General features: G+C 30.1%; 3 protein-coding genes and 1 long non-coding RNA gene across 6 annotated transcripts; 2 read left to right on the forward strand and 2 right to left on the reverse strand.

The window, feature by feature from the left end:
• Positions 1-1,380: 1,380 nt before the first annotated feature.
• On the reverse strand, positions 1,381-3,521 carry LOC128387352 (uncharacterized). The gene is made up of 4 exons (XR_008325018.1): positions 3,381-3,521; positions 3,068-3,307; positions 2,462-2,868; positions 1,381-2,343 (listed from the first exon to the last, which is right to left on the reverse strand). It is a non-coding gene; the product is annotated as an uncharacterized LOC128387352 (long non-coding RNA).
• LOC128387348 (polyprenol reductase-like) lies at positions 1,978-4,888 on the forward strand. The gene is made up of 6 exons (XM_053346528.1): positions 1,978-2,261; positions 2,796-2,944; positions 3,125-3,316; positions 3,410-3,544; positions 3,783-4,207; positions 4,296-4,888. The coding sequence occupies exons 1-5, from the start codon at positions 1,978-1,980 to the stop codon at positions 4,040-4,042; spliced, it is 1,020 nt and encodes a 339-aa protein (XP_053202503.1). The 3' UTR covers positions 4,043-4,207; positions 4,296-4,888.
• A 404-nt stretch (positions 4,889-5,292) lies between these two features.
• LOC128387345 (2,3-bisphosphoglycerate-independent phosphoglycerate mutase-like) lies at positions 5,293-7,242 on the forward strand. The gene has a single exon (XM_053346526.1). It carries the CDS (start codon positions 5,422-5,424, stop codon positions 6,952-6,954), a length of 1,533 nt encoding a protein of 510 aa, XP_053202501.1. The 5' UTR covers positions 5,293-5,421; the 3' UTR covers positions 6,955-7,242.
• A 331-nt stretch (positions 7,243-7,573) lies between these two features.
• On the reverse strand, positions 7,574-26,492 carry LOC128387340 (furin-like protease kpc-1). 3 transcript variants are annotated; one of them, XM_053346517.1, is made up of 9 exons: positions 26,294-26,492; positions 25,741-26,015; positions 22,152-25,653; positions 20,334-20,555; positions 11,300-11,595; positions 11,143-11,169; positions 10,485-10,919; positions 9,747-9,869; positions 7,574-8,246 (listed from the first exon to the last, which is right to left on the reverse strand). In XM_053346517.1, the coding sequence occupies exons 3-9, from the start codon at positions 23,681-23,683 to the stop codon at positions 7,618-7,620; spliced, it is 3,264 nt and encodes a 1,087-aa protein (XP_053202492.1). In that variant the 5' UTR covers positions 23,684-25,653; positions 25,741-26,015; positions 26,294-26,492; the 3' UTR covers positions 7,574-7,617. The 3 variants fall into 3 exon arrangements, with proteins under 3 accessions (XP_053202492.1, XP_053202493.1, XP_053202495.1); XM_053346518.1 differs by having other exon boundaries at positions 22,152-25,265; positions 25,523-25,653; positions 25,741-26,492; XM_053346520.1 differs by lacking the exon at positions 11,143-11,169 and having other exon boundaries at positions 25,741-26,491.

The following is a 26,492-nucleotide window of genomic DNA, read 5'->3' on the forward strand; positions in this document are numbered from 1 at the left end:
ACTAAATTAATTGTCAGCCTGATTCACCATTGCCTTTTCTTCAAATCATCTGAGTTTCACAAAAGCCGAAAAACTAATTGTCCGAAAGTAACTCGTTACTGTCATTCGTTATTCTATCATCGATTTGTTTAATTGTCACTTCTAATTATTAATTAGCGAATTAAATTGTCGTGTACAAGTTTCCTCTTCGGAGGAGCTGTAGCACTTAAGCTACAGTTAGATGTTAAATCATTGCACTAAAGTGCTTCTAATTGATTAAAGTGATTAAAAATTGCTTTAACAGAGACGTGGATTGTAATTAGCGATTTTTGTTATTCTCCAACCCAAAGAATATAAATTCTGACACCAAACACTTAAAATGCTCATAAACGAAAAGCTTATTTAACATGATTATAAAAGTTTATCACCGTCACGACAAGACTGTAAATCTAATTGTGATTAATTCTTAAGTATTAACAATTAACCATTAACAAGGATTTTAATTTTATACTGAGAATAAAAGAAAAGAAAAAAAAAATTTCCAAAGAAATTGTATTGAATCAAATAAACCGAAATAAAAAATTAAAGAAAGAAATTAAAATCTCTATTTATAGTAACCAGATTAAAGTAAATTAGAATTAGTAATTTACTTTTAATCGTGAAAAATTGGCCAACTAAGTTTGTCCATCAATCGATACAATTAATTGATAATCAACCAAACGAAATGGAAAATACCTTTACAGGTATTCGGTCAATTAGAATCGATCAGTTAATTGGAATGTTTCATCAGCCAAAAGCAAAGAGAAAATTAGTTAACATAAATTATTTATTCTAATTGTGATTACGAACAATTTGCCAAACATGTAATCAAACCTGATATAGGAAATAGACTTGAAAATAAAGTTCGTAGCAATTAAGATGATGATGATTCGTTTAAACATCCGTTTAAAAGTGGAAACATTAAACAAGTGACAAAACAATCAACCGTTTACAACGATAATTTGGAAAAGGTTGAAATAGAATATGAATTAAAAAAGAAAATCATCTTCCTCCTTTTCTACCTCCCACTTTTAACTTTCGAAAATGAAACTTTTTTTCTCTCTCACTTTCTCTCTTTCAAATAACAATTCTACATCTACTTCCGCCATCTTATTTTAAAATCGTTTTGTATTAAATTCTTCTTCTTTTGATTGCAAATCGATTTGCATTACACACGAAATGTACATATACTACTCTCTCTCTCTCTCTCTCTCTCTCTCTCTCTCATTTTCGCTCTCTCTCTCCTCTTTTATAAATAGATGATCCCATCGACGGGTTTTGACGGCATCATCATCTTCTCACTCTCTATCTATTTATCTTCTCTCTCTCATCAGTAAAACTAACTTATAATTCAGGTTAAATCAAGTTGACCGGTTCCTTTAAATCGCCAAACTTATAAATATAATTTTAAAAGTACCAATACATGTGAACCAATTTGTTATCGTTTGAATTGTGTTTTTTTCTTCTTCCTTTCATGATGATGATGAAGATGAAGATGAAGATGAAGATGATGGAGATGATGATTAACTTATTTCCGAAGCTTGAAATTTTTGTTATCAGTACGGTAGCTTGTTGGTTGTTTCACTGAGGGTCTAAAGCTTTTCAGATTCACTTTTTGTTGTTCGTGCGGTGGTTTGGGTTATGTTGTTATGTTGTTGTTATTGATTCTTTTGGTGCTCCTGTTGCCGTTGTTGGAGTTTTGTTGTTGATGTTGTTTTCGAATCCACATCTTTACACGATTTTCAGAAAGAGAAGAAAAGAAGACGAAGAAAGAAAGAAAAACAAGCTTAGCTTCTCGTTTTCTTTTTCTTTTTCCTCTTTTTTAGTGTTTGGACGCTACTTCGGTGCTACTGATATCTTCCAGTTCTCTCTCTCTTTCTCTTTTTTCCCTCTCTCTCTCTTCTCATCTTTAACTTGACCAAATTATATTTAACTAAATAACTTAGTAGATAGTAAATAATGAAGTATCAACGTGTTCTCTTTTTAATTGTGATGATTATGGTACTTTTGATGGTACTTTTTGTGAAGGATACCCAGGCCATAATAACCACAACGGTGTCACAGAATCTTTTATGGATTGAATGGATTTCCTTTTCCGCCAGTGTTTCCCTAATTGGAATACTTGTTATCTACTATTCCAATATTGTTCCACAAGGAGTTCAAAGGATATTTAAATATGGAAAAGCTGCTGAACTCCATGTGCAAGGAATCAAAAAGTGCAATAAAATTGAACTTCCAAAAAGGTTAATTCCAATTTCTCTTTTAAAAAACGACAGTTATACTTCATAAGGATTGACGATCTTTCAATTTTGTCCATCAAGTGACCTAAAAAACAAAAGCAAAAGAACAAAATCAAAGTGAATTAATACAATAGAATCAAAATTATTCGAAACTTAAAATTAAGAAAGTTAAGAAGAGCGAGAGAGAAAAAAAAGATTCTCACCAGATCAATTTTCCTTTCAATTAAACTTTTGTTTAGAGAAAAAAAAACAATCGAAACCCATTGGTCATTCTTTGTGTGTGTCCAGTGAGTTAGTTGATATTTTCGATTGGAAATTATGTCACAGTGTCCGGTTTACTTCCGCTTTCACTTTATCTTCCAATGACTCCACTTGATAGTTGATTTATAATGATAATTATAGATTAAAATGAAGAAATTCCGTTTTCTTTTGACTGATCTTTAACTTTCTTTTTTCTTGTTTTCTCCAATCCTTTTCCTTTCCATTTCTTTTTTCTTGTTGCTGCCATTTACCGTTAACTGGTCACCGTTACTTTAGGTGGTTTTACCACTTTTACCTGTTTGCAACAACATTTTACTTACTACTAGCTTTCTCCGTTCTTCAAGTGTACCTATTAAAGATGACATTACCCAAATATGTTCAAATACTATTAAATTCAATCGTTGGGGTACATAGAAAGTCAAATGGTAAGTTAACTTTATCCAATGTTGTTAATCAGACGATCTCTCATCTATTCATCAGGCCTAACAAGAGACACTTTCAATTGTTGTCTTTACAAACTCTGGTAGATGATTAGATTAACAGTTTACCTTTTCTTTTTTTTTGTTGGTTATCATAATTGTTTCATTCTCTTTGTAAACCAATAGTAACCCCAGAATCAGTGATGATTTCAATGGCCTTAATTATTGTCCAAGTGAGTCGCCGGTTATGTGAATGTATATTTTTAAGTGTCTACTCGGATTCCAAGATGAACATAGTCCATTACATTTTTGGTTTCTCTTTTTATTTCGGTGTTGGTCTATCAGTATTAACCGAAGCTCCAGGATTTGCTAGTTTAGGTAAGAAAAAAAAGAAAAGAAAAACAATTAAATCAATTATTATAAACAATAAAAATCTTTTTACCTTTTTTTTTCATTTTTCTAAACAAAAAGGTCCTGCTTATGTTCACATGAGTGGTAATTTCATCACTTGGAATCATATTGTTGGTATTTGCTTATTTGCTTGGGCTTCATCTTTACAATACCAAAGTCATTCAATCTTAGCTGAATTAAGAAAAGATAACAAAGGTAACAACAATTAAGTCAACAATTAGAAAAAAATGAAAGAAGATTAAAAAAAACAAACAATCGTTAATCTCCCGCTTTGCGAATGTGCTGCCATCTGTTGGCGATCGATTTCCTCAATTAGATCAATCGAAAAATTTTTTCTCTTTTTTTTGTCAATTGAAACAATTTAATTGATTGAAATTATTGTCTTCTCAAACTAACTCAAAGATTTTATTCATTTTTTTTCTCCATACTTTAGGTCATGTTGTCAGTTATTCACATTCTATACCGAAAGGTGGATGGTTCGATTACATCTCATGTCCACATTATTTTGCTGAAATTTTAATCTACTTTTCAATTTGTATTGTTTTCGCTGGACGATCAACAACATGGTGGATGGTCTGTGGTTTCGTCCTTACCAATCAGATAATCGTGGGTCTCTTTAATCACCATTGGTATTTAAAGACATTCAAAGATTATCCTAAAGATAGAAAAGCGGTCATACCTTTTATTGTTTGAACAGAAACAAAATCGACGAAAAAAAAACCGAAAAAAAATATCGTTAATCTTATCGTTAACACCAAAGGAAGTTTAATAATTTGATTAATTATTTTCATCGAATTTTTTTTCTCATCTTAATTTTCATCATCTTCTAAATTACAAGTCACAATCTCTCTTAATTATGTAAGTAATACAATTAACTAAATCAAACGAAGCAAAAAAAACTAATGATAAAACAAAAACTTTCTCTCTCTCTTATTAAATCAAATAGTTTAAATTGGATATCAAATTGAATATAATATAAATCATTTTCAATATCTTAATCATCTTGCTGAATAAATGGTCATTAACGATAACATCAATATCGAGTGTTAATTAATTGTTTTCAAAAAATAGACTTGTGGCCAATCATTATAACCGAGGAACAATTTAATTTAGATATTAAAAAGAATAGCGAAAATCCAATCAATCTTAATGACGAACCAGAAGCTTAATTATTCATCATGAAACTTTTAATCATTTTTCTCTCTCCAACAATCTATTTAATTACATCACCATTCTGAGAACAAATTAATTCAAACTACACTCACAATTCAATCAAATACATTCACGGAGTTTCATGGAATCACAATTTGTTTTTAATTACGATTTTTACATTAATTCGAACCCCGATTTTGGCCTAATTTTTTTTTCTCTCTCTCTCTCTCTCTCTCGATTTTTTTTACTCTCCTTCTCACTTTTGTACACGAAATTCAATCCCTCTCAATTAACTCCTATCACCATCATCATCACTCTCATCATTTAATCATCTTGTTAAATCATCAAAAGAAAAACAAATCAATTGTTGTTAAATCAAATCTTAAATTAACATTTTCCTAAATCATTTCAACCAACACGTAAAGGTAATAATCTCAATCAAACAAAAAACGATTAACAATATTTTCCAATCAAAAAATAGGAGGAAAAAAATCAATTCAATTGAGAAAAAAAGTAACCAATTAATTAATCGATTGTTGTACAATTCAACTAATGTCACAATCTAAGAGCAAGGAAATAATATAAACGAACCACAATCGAAAGGTCCAAAGATACATTGGTAAAAAGATCGAAAAACAGAATCAACACTCTGAAAATTCAAATCGAGAACAATCAATTGTAAGAAATTATTTTTTCTCAGAAATAAAAATTATCTTGACAATTAGAATTTAGATTTTCGTGAGAATAGCCAATGAATGTCTATTCTCACGAAAAAGAGAGAGACTCAACTTGAAGAAAGAAACAAATTGAATGTCACTCTGCTGATGTTTTCCATTCAATGTCATCATAATTAAATTGATTCTTTTTGATTAATTGTTTGTTTGTTTAAATTGTGATTTTTTCTTCGCTTGGAAATAAAAATGAGCGCTGGACACAAGGTTTGTCTCATTGTAATTGATGGTTGGGGTATTTCTGATGAGGTTAAAGGTAATGCAATTCTTGCTGCTGATACTCCGGTCATGGATTCATTGGCAAAGGTTGAGGGTCAATATGTTACCTTGGATGCTTCTGGAACCTCAGTTGGTTTACCTGAAGGTTTAATGGGTAACTCAGAGGTTGGACATTTAAATATTGGTGCTGGTAGAGTAATGTACCAGGATATTGTTCGCATTAATATGGATGTTAAAAGTAAAAAAATCCGTGAGAATCCTTCATTTGTTGATGCCTGTAATCGGAGTAAAACAATTAGTGGTGGACGTTTACATCTTCTTGGTCTAATTAGTGACGGTGGTGTTCATGGTCATATTGAACATTTATTCTCTCTACTTGAAGGTGCAAAAGCCAATGGAGTGGATAAAGTGTTCATTCACTTTTTCTCCGATGGTCGAGATACAAGTCCAACTTCGGGTGTTACTTACCTGAAGCAGGTTCTAGATAAAATTTCAAGCCTCAAGTATGGGTCACTTTCCACCCTTATGGGCCGATACTATGCTATGGATCGGGATAAACGCTGGGAACGAACCAAAATCGCTTACGATGGTTTAGTTCAAGGTATTGGTGATGTTGTTTCAGCCGATAAAATAATTGACTTTGTTAAATCAAAATACGAGGAAAAAATTACCGATGAATTTATCAAGCCGGTTATCATTAATAAGGAAGGTTTAATTAAAGACAAGGATACACTTGTTTTCTTTAATTATCGATCAGATCGAATGAGACAAATCGCTGAAACCTTTGGTCTTCGACGTAACTTTGAAACGGACAAAGTTCCTCAGGATATTAAACTGTACACTATGACCAAGTATAAAGATGAATTTCCATTTGATGTACTTTACCCTCCGGTGGTTCCAAAAAATGTTCTATCCGAGGTTGTGGCTCATGCTAAGGTTAAACAATTCCACTGCGCTGAAACCGAAAAGTATGCCCATGTCACTTTCTTTTTCAATGGTGGACAAGAAGTAGCCTTTGACCAGGAAGAAAGGTGCATGGTACCCTCTCCAAAGGTGGCAACTTATGATCTCCAGCCGACAATGAGTGCTGCCGGTGTCGGTGAGAAAATGGTTGAAGCAATTGAAAGTGGAAAGTATCATTTCATCATGTGTAACTTTGCCCCACCGGATATGGTTGGACACACAGGAAAATATGAGCCCGCCGTTATCGCTTGTACCACCACGGACAAGGCGATTGGAGCAATCAAAGAGGCTTGTGATAAACATGGATACATCTTATTGATTACCTCTGATCATGGTAACGCCGAGAGGATGATTGATGAAAAGGGTGGACCAGTGACCTCACATACAACCAACCGAGTACCATTCTCAATGACCGGTCCCTACAAATTCAAAAAGTTGTCCCACAATGCCGCTCTTTGCGACGTTGCTCCGACCGTATTATCCTTGATGAACATCCCGATTCCCAAAGATATGACCGGTCAATCGTTGGTCGAAAAATAGAGGAAAACCAAAAGAATCCCACTTCAACTCACATCGAATCTAAATTAGTCAAATTCTTAATCATCTTAACCAAAGCAAATTTTAGTTTCTAATTTAATTCAAATCAAAATCTATTTCTGTGTTTAAAAAGTTACAAATTTCTCGAAAATTGTTGCTCCAAATTTCATCAAATATTATTTTTAGTTTGTTTCAAAACAAAAAGCTTAATTGTCAACCTTTGGCTGTGAAAATTAACTAATTGTAATCAATACAAGTAAGAAAAAAAAAGAAATCAATTCAATCATGAAATCAACTCAATCGATTGATAATCAAAAGCTTCAATTCACAATCAATACGATTGATTGAAAACCCAAGTAATATAAGTCACCAGTTTACTACCAACAACAACAACAATTTACGATTGATTAGATTTACGAGAAATTTAATCAACAAAAAGGAGGTTAATTGCTAATCAAATCAACGAAATAAAAAATATTCAATTTTATTGTTAATTAAAAAAAAGAGGATAAAATTATAACCATTGATAAGGAAGAGGAGGAAATAGTTGATTGTAAATATTGTTTTGACTTGATATCGAAAATAATTATGATTACAATTAAATAATATACGATAATTAAGGTAAACAATTTAAATAGATTAGTAATAATAATTAGAATTGATTAATCATAAATCATCTTCACTAGTTTGATCAGTTAACATTTTCTTTGATAAATTAAGTATCTCTCTTGATTGATGATTAGTATTAATTGATAAACGTTGGGATGTTGATCGACGACGTTGATTATCAATATGATGATGATTGTGATTAGTTGGTAAATCAACGTAAGAGAAACGTGAATGATTTAATGAGTGGGGATTGTGATGATTACGATGACGATGATGAGAAGATGATGAAGACGATGAATGATGATGATGATGATTACGTTTTGTTTCAACGATACAACAGATCAGATCATTGGAACGACCAACAACAATGTAAACAATTAAGAGTAAAATAACAAGGCAACAAATTGTAAACACAATTGTAATTGTTGAATACCATCGTTCCAATGTGATTACTTGATTAACTAATGATAATGAGTGACAATGTCCTTTGGTGTTAATTGTTGCATCCGGAAAACAAGTAGTACAATTTGAATCAGCGGCACCGGAACAAGTTTTACATGAGTAATGGCATCGGGAACATCTTAATGACTCTGATCCGATTTTAATTGCGATTGTCGATCGATAATAACCCTCAGGACAATTATCCAAACAAACGCCATTAATTAAGACCATATTGTGACTACACTCTATGAGAATTAGATATAAATGTGAACAATTAACATTAGAAAATGATTTAAATTATTGTTACAATTTCATTTTCCATCATCTTGATTAGTTGAACAGCAAAAGAAAAGCAATTAAGCGATTATTTGGTTAATTAAAGCAGTTAGACAATTAGACTGATTCATATAATTCAACAGTTACTCTGTCAACAATTAACTTAATTGTACTCACCAAATTTCATTTTACTTTTTGTTTTCTCGGTTTAATTGTGATCAATTGATTAAATTGACTTTCTAACTTTATTCATGCTAACAATTAACTTAAATCAATTGATTAGTGATTAGCTTTGATTGTTAAATGTCAATTCTTGAAAACATAAAACTAAATTATGATCACAATAAAAATGACAATTGTCATAAATGATTAACTGATTATTTCTAATTGTTGGTTAATTAAAGGAGGAAAATAATAATAATCTACCAAGAATTATCTGTAATTAAACAACAACAAATGTCAAGGTTAAATTGTTGAATTAATAATAATAATCAATATGATTTTAATATCAAAAATATATATCAAAGTTATTAATTAGTTGATCATATAATGAATTTTAAAAAACAAAAAGTTGATTAACTTTTAAGGCATTTAAATTAAATGATAATTGTTTAAAAAGTTAACACATCAAATTGGCTTAACTTAATATAACTAAATTAAAATCTACTGTTGATGTTGATAAAAAATATTACCATCAACAGAAAAAATTATTGGATTAATAATTAATAATAATAACCCAAAAGCACAATTGATTGACAATTAATTATCAATCAACATTTAAAATTACAAATAGCAATTAATGATCAATTAAGGAAGCGCATTAAAAGGGTGGTAATGAATACAGATTAAAATATTATCAAGGAGAGAGATTAATAAGAAGCTTAATTAGATTGGCAGTTGAGGAATACTAATTGTTGTTGAACGAAGATGATGATGATGATGATGATGATGATGGATAATGATAAGAATGAAAGATCAGCCATAATTTTCAAACAATCAAAGGTAAGAAAAAAATTGGTAACAACAATTAACATGAGAGAAAATTAAAATAGGAGAGAGAGAGAAACAAGTCAAGTCCATTGACCGACAGGTAACAATTAGATGAAAGAAAGGGAAATGACAGAATCATCATCAAGACGATTACAATTTAGCAAAACAATTTAGCAGACACGAGATGATGTTACATGTAGGCAGCATTGGTGTTGGTTGATTTTTTTATCAATGGTGATGGTTGATTGCAGAGCTTGATTGTTAATTTGTTATTATTATTATCAAATGCGTGAGCGAGATAGAGAGGAACGAGAGAGAGAATGAGAAAGTGAGTGAGAGAGACAGTGAGTGTGTTTTGATTGTGTGGTGAGTAGATTGCAATTGATGGGGTGGGCTTATTGATAATAATTATTAGCACAGGTATTAGATGTTCATTTGAGCGAGTTGAACAAGTAAAGCCAGTAAGGTGAGGCACAAACCTAGGCACTGGGAGCCCGAATCTTTCAGGATACATCCTCGGTTGAATGACTTTCCACCAAGGATGAAGGAATCACTTTCATCTGATGATTTGTCTTCTCTGGTTCCATGAATAACACCCAGAACTAACATCATCATATTTGATACATAGAAAAAGAGATAAACAAAAAAAAAGAAAGTTTTTTTTTAGAAAAAAAAAGTTTCAAAGAAAATGATTTCATGGGAACTGATCAACTATCGATACACATTATCATTTATCATCATCATCAGTCTTAAAATCATCTTGTTATCCTCTTTCTTTAATTCATTACTGACATTTAATGATTGACTGATGATTTCATGTAAATACTTAATCATTAAGAGATGAAAATTCATCTTGAGTAGTATTACAATCATCTTCATCATGTCTACAGGTAACAAGTGAATAATGTTTTCCTTTTGAGGAAAGAAAGGAAAAATTAATTTATCTCTTTCTTTTTGTTGAAAGTTCATTCAGATTCATCAGAGAGTTTCCTTTACATGGTAAAATCTTATTCTTTGGAGACTATTTGATAAGTGCTATTGTTAAGACTTCCAGGTAAAGGCTATCGCTTAGATTAACTTTCTCTCTGTGGTCAAGTTTCAGATTTCTGATTGTATATGAAATAAAAGGTTGAGTATAAGAAGAAGATGAGAATGATGATGATGATGATAATGAGGATAATTGAAGTTTCGACTATTCAATTGTTTGCAATTCATACCAGAATTGTGTTGGGTATTCTGATTGATTGGTGACAAAAGGTTGATATCATTGTTATCAATTGGCTGGACATTTGGTTTCTTAACAGTTTTATCATTAGACAATGATGAAGATGATGATGATGGTGATTGTTTAATTGGAAACCTGCCACTGAATTTTCCTGGAGATGGATAAGGTTTACGAGTTGAACTGCTACTACCATTGACACTACTGCTACCATTTATATCACTGGTCATCATTGATTTACCTGCACTATTGTGATTTAAATCATCGAAAGATTTTTCCAAATCATTACCCAATTTATCATTGTAATAAGGTTTATTAGCTTCCTCTGAGCTTGGTGGTGATAGAGATGGGAATGATTTGTCCACTCGTCTATCAGGATTTTCAGTTGTCCCATACATGACCAGTGTCCACTCTTTAAGATAAGCTCGGCCTGAATCAAAATGAAGAGACAAACATCAAATTAAAAACTAGTAATCTGATTAAAATCAAACAAAGAAAAGTACTAACGTGAAAAATTAAACACATTAATCTACAATTAGATCTAATCAATATAAAATCGTGCACAATAATCATAAGCAAACAATTAAATAGCAATTAAATATTGGTCACTACAAGATTGTCATCTATTAGTTGTCCAAATCTATTTCTCTTACCTAGTAGACTTGGATAGTTTCCAGTACCTTTTAATTGTTAATTGGATAGCAAGAATTAATCATTTCCATTGTAAGATTAACAGGGAAATGATTAATAAATTGGTTAGTTCGTAAATTGTGATTAGGAATTTGAGATTATTTTCTTTGATTAACTTACTGTAAATGTATCGACCTTCATTGTGAACTTCAATCTTCCATAGACCATTGGGATTTTCACCCCAGGTATGGACACTCATGAAAGGCCAATTCTGAAATCCTGACCTCGAATTGTCCATCGGACGTTGAGCAAGTAGATTAACTTTGGTCCCTACGGGTGAGGTAAGATAAATGTGTAGATCACCTCGTCGGGTCGCTGTTAAGGTCACCTTTGCTTGGACATGTTCAAGGAAATTGACCTCATCTTCACAAGAAACTTCAAGAGATAATTCAATATGACTCTTGGCAGGAATTAATCTAATTATTGGAATAAAAAGAAATCAAAAAATTAATTTTCATCAGATTGTTTAACTGTTTCGAATGAGAAATTATCATTAAGTTAAATTGTTGTTATTGCCTGTTGATTGTATTCAAGTAACAAAATGAAATTATTACAAATGTAATTACAATTATGATTGTTGTTGGTACAACATTGTTACAAGTGAAGAGTTGATGATATTATGATTTGTGGTTTACTGAGATTGTTAATCGTTTTGATAACAATTATAATTTGATTAATAATCTATTTTCTTGCTTCCTCATTTAGGTTGGGACAAATTTAAATCAAGACAAATGATTAATGTTAAATATTCAACCAAGTATAATAATCATCATGATAATCATCTTATTACATGGTGAGTTACATCTCAATTGATTCAGAATCTGAAACTTATTCATGTTCCAAAACAATAACAAACCAGGAAAATGTTTCATTTCGCAAGAGAGAGAGAGAGAGAGAGAGAGAGAGAGAGAGAGAGAGAGAGAGAGACGAAGATGATAAATGACAAAAAAAAGTGTAACAGATTTGAACAATAATCAAGTCAACGGAATTCAAGGAAATGATTAAAGATAAATTCAGGATAATCAACCAGAGAAATATATGAAAATCAGAGTATCATGTTGAAGGAGATGATGAAAGAGGAGGAGAAAAGGGAGAGTGGAAGATGAGAAGAAGATGAAAAAATATCGATATCGATTTTATCCAAAAAAGAATAATTTTTTCCTCTTTTTTTTTATCAATAATATCATATGATTGTTATTCTGTTAAAATTTCATGTTATCAGCACACAAAATAATTCTCATCAAATCTTAATGATATATTGAACTATTAGGATAACAATTGTAACAATTTAGTTAACTGATTGGGATTATGATTGGATGATGATGAGGATATTTTTGGATACTTAAATGATTACAATTAAATCTGCCAATAGATAAATGTTCATTAATGATTATCTACAAATGTGATCAATATTAAATCCTTGTAATGTTGATTGACAATTTAAAGATATAATCAATCAAAGTATTAACTGTCAGTTGCTGATTGTGAACAATTAGTTGAGTTTTTTTTTCATTTGTTTTACTCGTTTACATAATATAACAATTAGTTAATTGTGGTTTCTGAATCATCATCACAATAAATCATAATGCAATCAATGTCATCCACAATTAAATATGGTTAATTTGTCTTAATAATCAACAATAATATTGATTCAATTGATTATATTCAATCAAGTTTCAATCATGAGTTTTGGATGAAAGATCTCATTGATTGTAACTACTGTTACAATGATTAACAAATCAATCAAATAATCAAAAAGTATAGAGGATAATTCAAGGTTAATTAGTTGACAAAATCACTTAATAATTAACTAATACAAACAAAACTAAAATTAATGATTAATCAACAATTTAAACTAATAGAGATCAAGAGTGACAAGTATTCAATGATTTATGAGGATATCAGATTTTCAGAAATACAAAAAAAAGTGACAACTCTTTACAATTAAGGAGAAAATTAAATTGGCTAATTGTTAATAGTTAGATAATTAAATAACATTTTAAAGAAACAATTTCAATCTTAGTAAATGAATTGAATAAAATGTAAAACAAAAAAGGCAAGGGAAACTTAACCAGTATAAATAAACACAATTAACTAATTACAAACGTAAATACAAGTTAGTTAATATCTTAATTGTAATCAATATTGATGCAAGATCGTAACTTTAATTGAGAAAATGATTTCAAAAGGATTCATTGGATTAAGTGATGGGAAGATGAACAGTTTTGTTGAAAAAAAAATAAGAAGAAATTAAATCCAAAGATGATGAACAAAAATCAATAAAGAAATAGAAATGAAGACAAAGAGTGAATGGTCAGTATTAAGGATGGACATTCACAATTGTAGGACATCACGATAACATCTTAATGATGAAAGATGAAGATATAACATGAAATCAATGTGAATATCCACCTACATCATTCACGTGGGTTGAATATTCAACTACAAATTCAATAGAAGGAAAAAATAACAGAGGAAGAGAGAGAGAGAGAGAGAGAGAGAGAGAGAGAGAGAGAAATGTATACACACTACTACCTTAGTATCTTTAACCTTTATCATCCTCATCCTCGTCTTCATCCTCATCTTCAATAAGATATATTGTTTAGCAATCAGTTTAAACAAGAGAAACCAATTGTTTACAGTGATGAACTGAAAACGCTTCAAGCTTTAAGCATGGGGAGTGGGTTGATGGGAGGATAAGGGGCACAAAGGTTGATTCTGAATCAATTGCGAGTGGGTGAAAAATCTCATCATGGAAACATAGATAATATTAATAGAGAGAAGATGAAAGAGAAGGAAAAAGTCAACGATGATGATGAGAATGGCAAAGATTCCCAAAGAAAAACTCTCAAGAAAAACATTATTACCGTAAAGAAATCAATGTGTTATTAGGATAAAATATTAATATTGACAAACTATTGATTGGCATGAACGGCAATCAGGTTTCATTGGAACCATTTAACTAAATTGTGTTGCTAATATTTTTTTATTCATTTCTCATGGCAAATGGTGTATATTCAAATTGTAATACCATTTAATTTGTAATAATATTAATAGTAAATTGTATGATCACAATCATTTGCATTTCATTCAAATTTCCTGAAAAAAAAACAAAGTTTCAATAACAGACCAAGGTAAATGTCAGTGTTACCAAATACTGGGATAAAAGAAAAATCTAATTAACTAATTGCTTGCCCATGCAGACAACAATTAAACATGAATACAAAGTACATGTAATACTATTCAAGGTATGAGTTGATTGTAACAATTACCTTTAAATTGGTTTGGGCCTTTTGACACCGAGGATCAAGAACACAAATCAATGATTGTTACTAATTACATCAAGGAAATAAGATTCTAAGTCAACTAAATCAACTAATTGTTTACTATCAAGTACTAAGAATAATAAAATGAGATCTGAATGAATGTGTTGAGAGAAAGAGCCAGAAATTTTGGTAATACCCAAAGAGACTCGATGATAATGTTACCATGAAATGAATTGTTATCTTGATTGAGTGATCTGAATTTTGTGGTTCATTCAACTTAATAAATAACAAATAATAAAAGGTAAATCCAATTCAATATATTCACTGAGTTAAAAAAAGTATCTTAATGTTATTATTGCCATTGAGGAAGAAAAAGTTTCATCATCATCAGGAATTGAGGATTGACACCAAGAATCACCAACTCAACTGAATCCTATTGAAATCAACAAATAAGATTCATCTAGTTATCATCATGAGAGAAGCCCAGAAATCAGATCTTAAAAGTGTGACAAAATGATGATGGTGATGATGATAAACAAAGTGACATTTAGTGTCCATTGAAATTCAAGCAATTTCCATGTAAATCATTTCCTTTTGAAGTAAAAAAAAACAATTCATTCATCCAAAAGTTCAGATAAACTGAGTTACTCCGAGTTAGAAACTTTTTTTCACCAATGTTATCACAAAATAAGAAGACGAAAAATAAAAGTTAAACCAAATAGCTGATCAAATGAATCGACTGAACATAATCATCATGGTTAACAGGGTGAAATATATCAATCATATTCATTGGTGAAATCGTTTAGGTGAACCTCAATTCTGAGGATGAAATTTCATGACAAGCATCTTTAAATTGTTAAAATTCATTCATTTTCATGGTGAATTTTTTTTCATTCATTGAATTTGTTTCATCTTCTTTTCAACAACAACAACAATCAATGATAATAATCATATTAGTTGAAACTGATTAATATTAATCAGATAACAGTAATTTTATTCATGATTGGTAATTCCAATCAAAACTTTAATCTGATTCATTTGAATGAACGTTTCAAATGAACAATTTGATTATGAACTAATTTTTTTTTCTTCATTCTTTTATCTTGATGAAGGTTGATTACAATTCCAATTTAACTTGTAATCACAGCTAATTGTAAGTTAAATCATCGTAACAATCAACAAAACAAACAATGAAATATTAACCAAGAGGAAATGAGAGGTTAACAATAATCAAAAATCACAACAACAACAATCAGATGAAAATTGTAAACAAAATCATTTTGATAAAATACAAATATTGATAATAACAATTGCTTTTGTTATTTACTAATTGCTATTAATTTTTTTCTTCATTAACATTAATTGCAACCAACAAGAAGTGAAAAAAAAAATCAAAATAAGATACAGATATAAACACAACAATCAGAGTAAACAATTTAAATTGCTCAACATTGTTAAGTTTTTTTTTTAGATTTCCACTAATCTTCACCATGATTCTGGGATAATGGATCAATAATATGAGTTTAATTTAGGAATGATTATCAGTCCATGATAAGAATCAGTTAAGTGTAGAATCGCCTTAGTTAAGTCAAGTCGAAAAAAAGTTTTTCTATTTCAACAGATAGTTCTTGTTCTGAGTTATCGAATATCCTGTTCTGAGTATCCCAATAATCATCAGGATAATGATTATATCGATTAGATGATTTAAAACATAATCGTCCATCTAAAAAGGTGTATTTCATGATATTATTGGGAGAAAATCAATTTCAGGGTAAAGTTTAAAAACTATTCTCGATTATGGATTATCATTATTCATCCCTATGGTCAATATTGAATTTCAAAATCTACAATTAATCAACAATCTAATATATAATTAAATTTGTTCCCAGTGAAATAATAAACGAGAAATTATCAAAACAAAAATTAAAGAGTAACTTGAATGATCAATGAACACAATTAATGGTTATCCTGTTTGATTAATTTAATCATGGGAAAAAAACTAATCATCATTTAGTAAAAGTACAACAATTTATTAACTATAAGTTTAATTTTGTTCATCAACTTTTAGAGCAATTAAAAAAATGGTCTCGTCTAGAAGTTGATTGGAAAGGTGTCAAGATTATCATTTGATAATCTTCTTGATTGTCATGATTAAATCTCATCATGATCATGATTCAATTAGTTTCCAATTTAATGATTAGCCCATAAAATTTAGATATTGAATCATAATCATTAAATTGTCACATTTATCAATTGTTGATCGGCCATTCAAAGTCAATCCATGATAACTAAATTAAGTGAAAGTTAATAAATTACAATTATGATTAAGTAACTATGATGAAAAAAAAGTGAATGATTTAATTGTCGGCTCAATGTTAATCATGATAATCATTACCAAGGCAAAGTTTTTAGTTGATTATTATTATTAAATAGTAATTAATAATACCAATCAGGTACAAAGCAAAAATAATTTAGATAAGCAATTAAGTAAACAATTATTATCATGATTAAATCAATAAATATTATCGTTGTATTTATAAATATGTGAATGGTTGATTGTGTGAGTAAATTGAATTATACTAATAGTGATTAACATGAGGATAATTAAATATATATTAGAATCATCATCTAAAGGTAACAATTTACCTGAGAAATTGATTAAGTACATTAATTTGATTGTAGTATTGATGATTTAGAGTTACATAGAAAACAATTAGGTTTCATTTTCAATGTCACAATTAATTATCATAAGTTAATTATCATTTCTATTTCAAAGGAAAATGTAATCGACAAAATTAGCCCAGAGAGCGAGATGATGATTAAAATCTCACTTGATAATCAATACAATTAACAATGAAAACACTCACACAGAGAAAGTGCAAGGTTAATTGTTATTAACCGACAATCACAATTAACCAACTGAAAAGTTATCTCCAAGTTAATTGTTAAGGTGAATAAACAACAATCAAATCACGAGAATTAATCAGAAAATAATCAACCAATTTTTATGTTAATTGTATTGGTCACAAGTATAATAATCAATGATCATCATCAATTATTGATTTCTATCAACAGTAATTGGAACAATCAAATATATAACGACAATTTGTGTTGATTGTCACAAAAAAAGAAACAAAATTAACCAACAAAAAATGATTAGTCTCACAAATAGAGACACAAGAGCAATCGTTTGATTGACAATCAACAATTAAATTCAAACAAACTGATCATCATTATGAGCATCGAATTGACCAAAATTATATTGATTAAAATGAATCTTTTCCAAAGGTTATCAAATAATACGAATTCAATATAAAGCATCTTCATGATGATTATCAACATGAGAATCTGGTAATATGAACATTGAATGATTAAGATTCTGATTCGAAATAAGTTCAACATGAAAACTCTTGAATCTCATGACTTTATCTCTTTTCAGTCGTGATGATAACATTTTTTTTCTATCCACCAATGGATCTCTATTTACCTTGGAAATGATCACTGATTTATCATCATCATCATTTAACAAAAAGGGACAATAAGAGTTATGTAGTTGATATAATATCGATAGTGAAGAGACAATTCTGATTCATTTATTCAATGATATACTCTTCATATGATGATCATCATTATGATGAAGATGATGATAAACCAAGGAAGAGAAATGAGTGAGTGAGAGAGAGAGAGAGAGATTCACTTAATAGTTTCGTCTTGTTCTTGACCCAATCATAACTAATGTCCATTAGATGATGAGGATGTAAAAGTAACATAGGGTCAAGATCATATGTCTATGTATTTAAATGATTACAGTTTCATCATTATTTTCATCGTTATTATTGATAAAACATTGATCCAATTGGTTGGGTCAACTAAAAGTCACTCACTGATGACCAATGACCCTTAATCATAAAATGTTAATTGTGCTACCAAATATGTTACATAAGGATTAGATGTCCACTCTTAAGAGCCAATGAATAGATAATATTAATCAATTTGATTGCATAAATATAATCACAATTAACAAACATCAATAGATGACCATTCAAGACATTACAGTTAATCAATATTAGCAAAATTTAATTGGGATAAAATTGATCAAATAAACTGAAAGTAAATTCATCTCAACAATTAACATTGACATTTTATGAGTAACAATTAAATTATCTCGTATTGGTAAATTGGTTAAAATTACTATTCTAGGAAATTAAATTGTCTAATTAGATTAAATTTGATTGTTTAATCGTTTCTCGAGTAGTACAAATTGTATCAATCAAATTTAATCATAAATAAGTGAGTCTTATTACTAATTACAATTAAATTCAAATCACAATTACATTGGAAACTTAATTACGTTTTAATTGTGAATAATGGGTGATGATTATTTAGCCCCAATTGGGAATTTAGGTTAATAGGAAAAGTTAATTATCTTATTAATATAAGACTTGAAATTAGAATCAAATTTGATCCAATTGAACAATTTACTTTTAACAATACAGATTGGAAACAATCAAGTTGATAATCAAAGTGATACATTTACTAAGACAAAACTAATAAGGTAAAGTTAGATCTTAATTGTAACGAATTAACTTTTAATTTTCTTCTTCTTTCATTCAATCATCATCTTAATTATCTTCTTCCTCATTACTTCATCATCCATTATCATCATCATCATTTATAATAAACAAAGAGTTTATTGTGAACAATGAATCTTTTCATAATCATTTTCATTGTCTTCATGTTTACTTTTACCTATCAACAATTAAATCCCAACAATTAACTAATTTCTTAAGTTTGACACACATATACAAGCCCACAGATAAATCAAAATCACAATTTAACTTAATTTATGACCAACTAGATGTGAACATTAATTGAAAAAAAAAGATTTACTATCAACAAAACTAATTATCATCTTAGGATTTGGTCAATAGCAAAATAAGATTAATCAACTAACTAATATCACTTACAATCAATCAATTAATTGTGATGCTGAGATAATCTAGTTGAAGATTCACCTTCAAATTAACTGAATCAATTTCATGGATATTTCAATCTTAATCATGTCCAGTAGTAATGGTCAAGCTTATTTACTTTAACTATTTGTATTGATACAAATTAATACAATATTTTGATTTTGGTTCATCTTGATTAAAGTAAATATTTATCAACAAATTAAACTTGAAACTAAATCCTTGTTAACTGTAGCGCAATTAAGATCATATAATAGTTAACTAAATTGTTACTATTAATAAAATATATAACAAAGATGGACAAATGATGATTAGTTAATATCGTAAATCTAATTGTATTTACTTAAATATTTTTCCTAATTGTTACCACATCAATAGCAATTCAATTGACCAATCAATCAATCATCACGAAATTATTATCAACTGAATCAAATCAATTTAAATATCAACAATTAACTATCAGAAACAAAAGGAAATCATGATAATTGATTGTTATCAATAATATTAGAAAAACAATTTATATAAACTAAATAAGAAATCAGGTCAATAGTCAATGTCAAGAGATTATTAGATAAATTGAATAATTAATAGTTGATTCTCTCTCTCTCTCTCCTCTAATTGTTCAAAATGATTAAATTAATAATCAAAAAGTGATAATTTTTCATGTTTTATCACAATCTGAAAGTTCAATCAAGTTGAGCTGGAAATAAGTTAATCAAGTTTAATACTTGATGCGTATTAGATTATCAAGGGAAATGGTTAATTATTTGTGTGCTGATTTAGTTTGTGGTTTTTACAATTAACGGTAACGTAAAAATGTCAACACAAACTCATTAAGGATTCTTATTGAAATGGTTAACACTTCAAGTTTTCTGGACATTAAGGGTTATGGAAATTAGATTTAAATCGGTTATTTACTTGTCTACTGGAGGAGATCGGACGGAACATATTTTCTGTTGTGGAACGGTCACCCATTGTCGGGCCACTCTGACCATTGATTCGGCATCCATTAGACCATAGCCGAAAGAGTGGCTAACATTACGACCCACTCCGTTGGTTTTCCAGTCTTTTGCATGTAAATTGGCTGGACGAGAGGTTAGAACCACAATATGTTGCATATCCCGCCAGGTAAGTTGTGGACTATCAGATCGAAAGTCGAAATGTATCAACGAAAAAAAAAGAATGGACCAGATCGGGTAACATGTGTAAAAGAAATAATAAAAAAATGTCGATAATTATTCAACAAATTGTGATAACATTGATCAATAATCAACATCTTGGAATCGTGAAAGTTTTATTTAGTGTTAATCATGATTCTCATTGTGTTCTTAAATTAATCAAGATCAAGTTTAATTTCAATATAAAAAAGTTGAAAATATAATCTCTTTTATCAGGATTACAATTAAAAAAAAAGGATAAAATTAAGTTAATTGTAGCGAAACTAATCAAATAACATTGTAATGATTAGTGTTTGGGGAAAGAAAAGTTAATCATTTATAATGTCAACGTAGTTTTAATTGTTAGCCTTTAAATTAGGGAAAATTATTGTCACTATGTTTTAATTGACGATTGAAACAAGGCGATTAATCAACCGTAAGTTAAAGGTTACAATTAACATGAAAACGTTAATTGTTGTCAGGATCACCTGTTAATTAGATTGTTTAAATCAAAAAAATCTTGATTGCCTTGAGGTATTAAAACAGTTTTACTGAGTAACACTAAAGAATAGGTAACAATTTAGCTAATCATGATCAAATTGAATCGTCCGATTATAATTAACATGAAAAACAAATATAATTTGTATTGTAGATTTCAGATTAAAAACTTGTAACAATTAAATCAAAAATGAAACAAAAGTAAAACAATCAATTACAATTAGAAACTTTCTCTTTCTCTCTTTGCTTTCCTGATTATTTAGATTAAGAGTTTTCTTAATTAACTAAAAATTAACCATTTCAAATTCATGTACCTTAATCAACTATATCTAGATTGTTGACAATTAACACTAATCATTGGAGAAAAAATTTCTCACATAGTTGAACATTTAATTGATAACAATCAAAGGTTCGCTGAATGTCAGTGTTGCATGTACTTTGATTTAATTCATTCGGATATCACATTTTTCATGGTTTAATATGGATTCATGATAAATTAATTAATCCATTTGGATAAGCTACCTGATAATTGGGGTTAGATTAGCGTATCAGTTACGCTTTTAAATCAGTTTTGATGGTTAATCATCATAACCTTTTTTCCCAAATGTAAATTGTTGATATACAATTTGATAGATTCAAAATGATTTAAGTAAAAAGTAACAATTAACTTGATTACAATTGTGACACACATACAGATATCTGACCATAAAAATAACCTTGGGCATTGAACAACAAAAGTTGAACACAATTAGTGATGATCACCCTAAATTATTTACGTTGATGTAAATTATTTCAGAGACAATGCTCAAATTATTTAACTAATTGTTAGTTGTTTCTGCAATTATTATCACTTTTTCATCTAGGAAATAATAATGAGAAAGATGATAAATATTGTGAATGTACAAAACACCTTAGCACTCAAGTGCCACTTAATGATATCATAGGAATCCAGGGTTAATGGGATAATCATCATGGAAATTGAAAAGGGGAAATATTTGAAATATGAATTCAATATGAATTAATTGTTCAATCAGTTGATTGAGATACACAATATTATGCTACTCATCAGTTGAACACTCACTTTGCCTCAAGAGCTAAAGCTGAAATTCCAGCGGCTAGTGGAGCCGAAGCTGAGGTTCCAGTGTGCGTTGTAGTGCAACCATGGTGCAGATCGGTGGTCACTATTTGTCTCTCTCCATTGGAACCGGAAGAATAGGTTGTTGCAAGAGTCGATGAACAGGCTTCACTATACCAGGGAACCAAACCATTTTCGGTGGCACTTGAAATGGACAATGTCCAAATTGAATTAGTATAACCATCACAGTTACAATTATCATGTTCCCGACCTCCATTTCCCGATGCCCAAATAAAAATTGAACCAAGCCCTCGGCGTCCCTTTCGAACCCCGTCAATAAAAGCCTTGGTTGCTAATTCTCCAGGTCCATCAACCGTTTGACCATCATCATCGGGACCCCAAGAGGCACTATAAATGTCAATATGATCACGATTAAAGGACAAAGATCGAGCTTCGACTGCATCGGTAACATCACCGTCCAACATTCTTAGTCCACCAACACGAGCATTAAAGGCAACACCCACAGCACAGTTACTATTATTTGCCATGGCGGCAACTTCACCTGCACACCGAGTACCATGACGATTAGAATCAATTATATCATAACGAGGGGTTGGATCATTATCAGAATTGTTGACATCATAACTTGCAGCGGGATCATAATTGGCAATCAAATCGGGATGATCATTTTCAAGTCCATCATCTAAAATAGTAACAACAACTCCCCGTCCTGTTATATTCATGGCCCAAACTTTTTGAACATTCATATCCAATCCTTGACCACGATTTAGGTACCACATTTGGGTCCATTTTGGATCATCGAAAAAGTTTAATCGAGAACCCGATCTTCCAAGTGGCCTTTCATAAGAGTGTAATCGTATTAGATCACGTTTAGTTCGAGAATTAAGTTTCAATTGACTAAAAGAGGTAACAAGTGGCTCAGAGGAGATCGCCTTAAGTTTAGAGGTAACATGGACACCACCCTCTTGACCATTGTCCAAGGAACGTTTAAAAAGCCGCTTATGTTGCAAATGATAAGCATTATCAATTATATGGTCCAAATAAGTGAACCCGTGTTTCTCTGCAATTGAACGTGCAGTTTCAGGTGAACCATCAATATGAGCAACAAACTGATCGGTATAAATTGAAGCTGTTTCATCACAATTTGAAAAATTAATTAGAATAGAGATAAATAGAAAGTAACGTAAAAAAGATGACCAATGGTCAAGAGAATGATGATGAGAACGATGATGATAATGTTTAGATGATTGATTAATTTTACGTCGCTTAAAATCCAATTGATTAAGATCACAGAAATAACGATTCACTTTGACAGTAGTTGATTTGATTGAGAGATTAACTTGAGTTGGATTAACGTTCTTGTTTTCATTTTTATCTTTTAAATCATCATCATGTTCATGGTGGGAATCATTACTTTGGTTAAGATTACAATCAGTTCTGTAGTTATCAATGATGGTAGATGTTGGTGAAACAAACACACTCGATTCAAGCATAATTTCATCTAATACTAAAACCATGATAGAAACATTTCTCACTCTCTCTCTCTCTCTCCTTTCAGCTCTCCCACTTCATCTCACTTACATTCAGCTTTTTTTTTCACACTCGCGTATTCATATATATTGAAACTCACTCGACTCACTCAGATGTTTCTGTCTCTCCTTGATAATACACTCACTATGTTCTGCTCATAAGCTCTCTCAATCTCTTCTCACTCAATCTTTGTAACTCCTTCGTCCTTTTGATGAAGTTTTTTTTTCTTCTTCTCTCCTTCCAAATGAATCTGAGTATCTTGAGGTTACTTGATGTCTTTTTTTGTAGTTGTTGTTGTTGTTTCAGTTCAGAGCTTTTTTTTTCACCAAGCCAACAACAATTAAAGGTTTATAACTGTTTCTTAACGTTGATGACCTTCAACCTGGTTTTATGCTTGTTGTCAATGTTATCGTTGATTGTTACTATTAATTGTTACACTCAACAAGCTAATTGCGGTGAATTGGCTTCAATTTTTTGGAGCTGATGGTTAACTGTTGTTGATGATTTACAAAATATAACCAATTATTGATTGAAGTTTGATGTTACACTGTTATTGTTGTTGTTTGTGTTGATGTTGTGGTTTTGTTGGTTGTGTAATGATGATTTATGTTTAATCAGACTCCAGACACATGATGATGATTATGATGATGATGATGATGATGATGGACAATCACACAAAATGGCACAAATTTCAAGAGTCGATATCGACTGTTAGAGAAAGTGATACAAAATTGATTACAAAGTAATGAAGGGAAAACAAGAAAATCAATTTAAATGATTGTGTTTGGTGATTATCATTAGCAGTGGGGAGGGAAAGTTGAAAAATACTCTAGTGGAAACAAATAGTTTGTAGGAGGCGGTAAGAGAAACGGATAAGTTGTTGATAGATGATGATTAGCAGAAAGAATTGGGATGAAACAGTGAAGACAAATGATTTATCAATTGTCCAGTTTAACTTGGAATAACAAAGATGAGCAGAAAGAGGGGGAAAAACGCACAGAGATGATTAAGATGATATTTTTTGATTTCTTTTCTCTATTTTGACAGAGTGACAAATTGTTGAAATCAAATTCTCAAGTGAAATTCAATTTTCATAACATCAAATTCATGGTGACTTTGTGTTTATATTAAGAATATCAAATTTCCAATCGAAAAAGAGAAGAAAAATCTTTTCCTTTTTTCTTTATGAATGTGGTCAGTTTTTTTTTGTTCTTCTTCACTTTCGTTCGGTGATGGTCAACATGTACAATGGAAAATTTATGAATCTTTTTTGTTTCTCTTCTCAGTTAGAATCGGTAATCAGAATCTTTATATTGGTGAATACGATGTTCGAATGAATCAGGTCAAAAATGAAGACGAAGCCAAAGTGACAATTCTTTTACATTCGACTAAGTTTACTCCTTCTTGTTCTTGTTATTCCTTATTTATTTTCTTCTTCAATTCCATTTCATCATCTTTATGAATTTTCTCTTGTTGACTTTATCCTTTTGTTTTCTTCTTCCACACTTGAAAATTGTTTCCTGTTCTTGTTGTCTACTGTTGATAATCTTATTCTCTTTGATGGAATCACTTTGGAACAAAAAAAAAAGATAGAAAAGAATATAAATAAAGTTATTCAATCTATTCTTCTCTTGTTGTTGTCCATTTTGTCTCAATTCTTATTATTTTCATGGTGGTTGTTGTTGATTATCGTTGAATCTGAATTGAAAGGGTTACAATTTAACCTTAATCAAAAGAGAGAGACATTTGAAGACAAACAATTAAGCACATAAACATCACTTGTTCTTTGTTTTTTTTCCTCCAATAGGTTAGTTATAAATACCAACAAGTTAATCTTAACAATTCATCTAATGTTTAACCATTGATGGAGCTTTGTGGTTAGATAGAAATCATCAGGTGACATGTTTCATCTTTATTCTGATTGCTGAACTTGCAACTTGTGAAGGTATCAAAATGGCTGAAAAGAATAGGAAAAAAGAATAAATTAAGAAGAGAAACACCAAAGATGTTGCAGGAAAAAAACATGATGGAAAAAGAGAGTTACCTTTGTGATTAAATTCGACAATTTACACATGGTGACAAGAAGGCAATTAGCATAAGTTGATGAGAGAGAAGGAATGAAAGAATCCACAGGAAGAATGAACAGAGGAACAAAAGTAATTAGAAGTTGGAACAAGAGTAGAAAATGAATTTCTATTTCTTATCATAATGAGAGAGAACAAAAATCTGCAACATGTTGACATCAGCATCTCACCACAGCAGAAAAACGGTAACGATGGAAGTTTATAAAGCCATTAATCAGTAACATCTTAATTGGTACTTAAATCACAATGGCAATTGATTAGAATTGAGAGAGTGAGAGAAAAAAACAAAACAAAGAGCACAAGATAAAATAGAATAGAACAAAAAAAAAATTCTTTTCTCTTTTTTTTGTTTTTCTTCTTTTAACTATTCAACTTATTAATTTTTTTAGAAGAAATCAATGACGACAATGGTGAAGATGAGCAAAAGATCAATTGACTTGAACGGATAATCTTGATTAATCCAACTATTGATCAAATCACAGAAAAACAAAGATCAAAACAAAAAAGACTAACCCAAAATCTTATGTATCAATAACTATTGACATGGACAATTAATCAATCACAATTATAATCATCATGACAATCACAGTTTACTAATCAGTCATCAATCAAGGTTAAATTGTCTTCTCCAGAAATAGTAAATTAACTTGAAACAATTTAAAAAATAGAAAACCGATCAATTAAAACAAAAGATAAACAAATAAAGAAATCA

The sequence above is a fragment of the Panonychus citri genome, unplaced genomic scaffold, assembly GCF_014898815.1.
Source record: "Panonychus citri isolate SS breed McGregor unplaced genomic scaffold, ASM1489881v1 Contig00083, whole genome shotgun sequence".
NCBI lineage: Eukaryota > Metazoa > Arthropoda > Arachnida > Trombidiformes > Tetranychidae > Panonychus > Panonychus citri.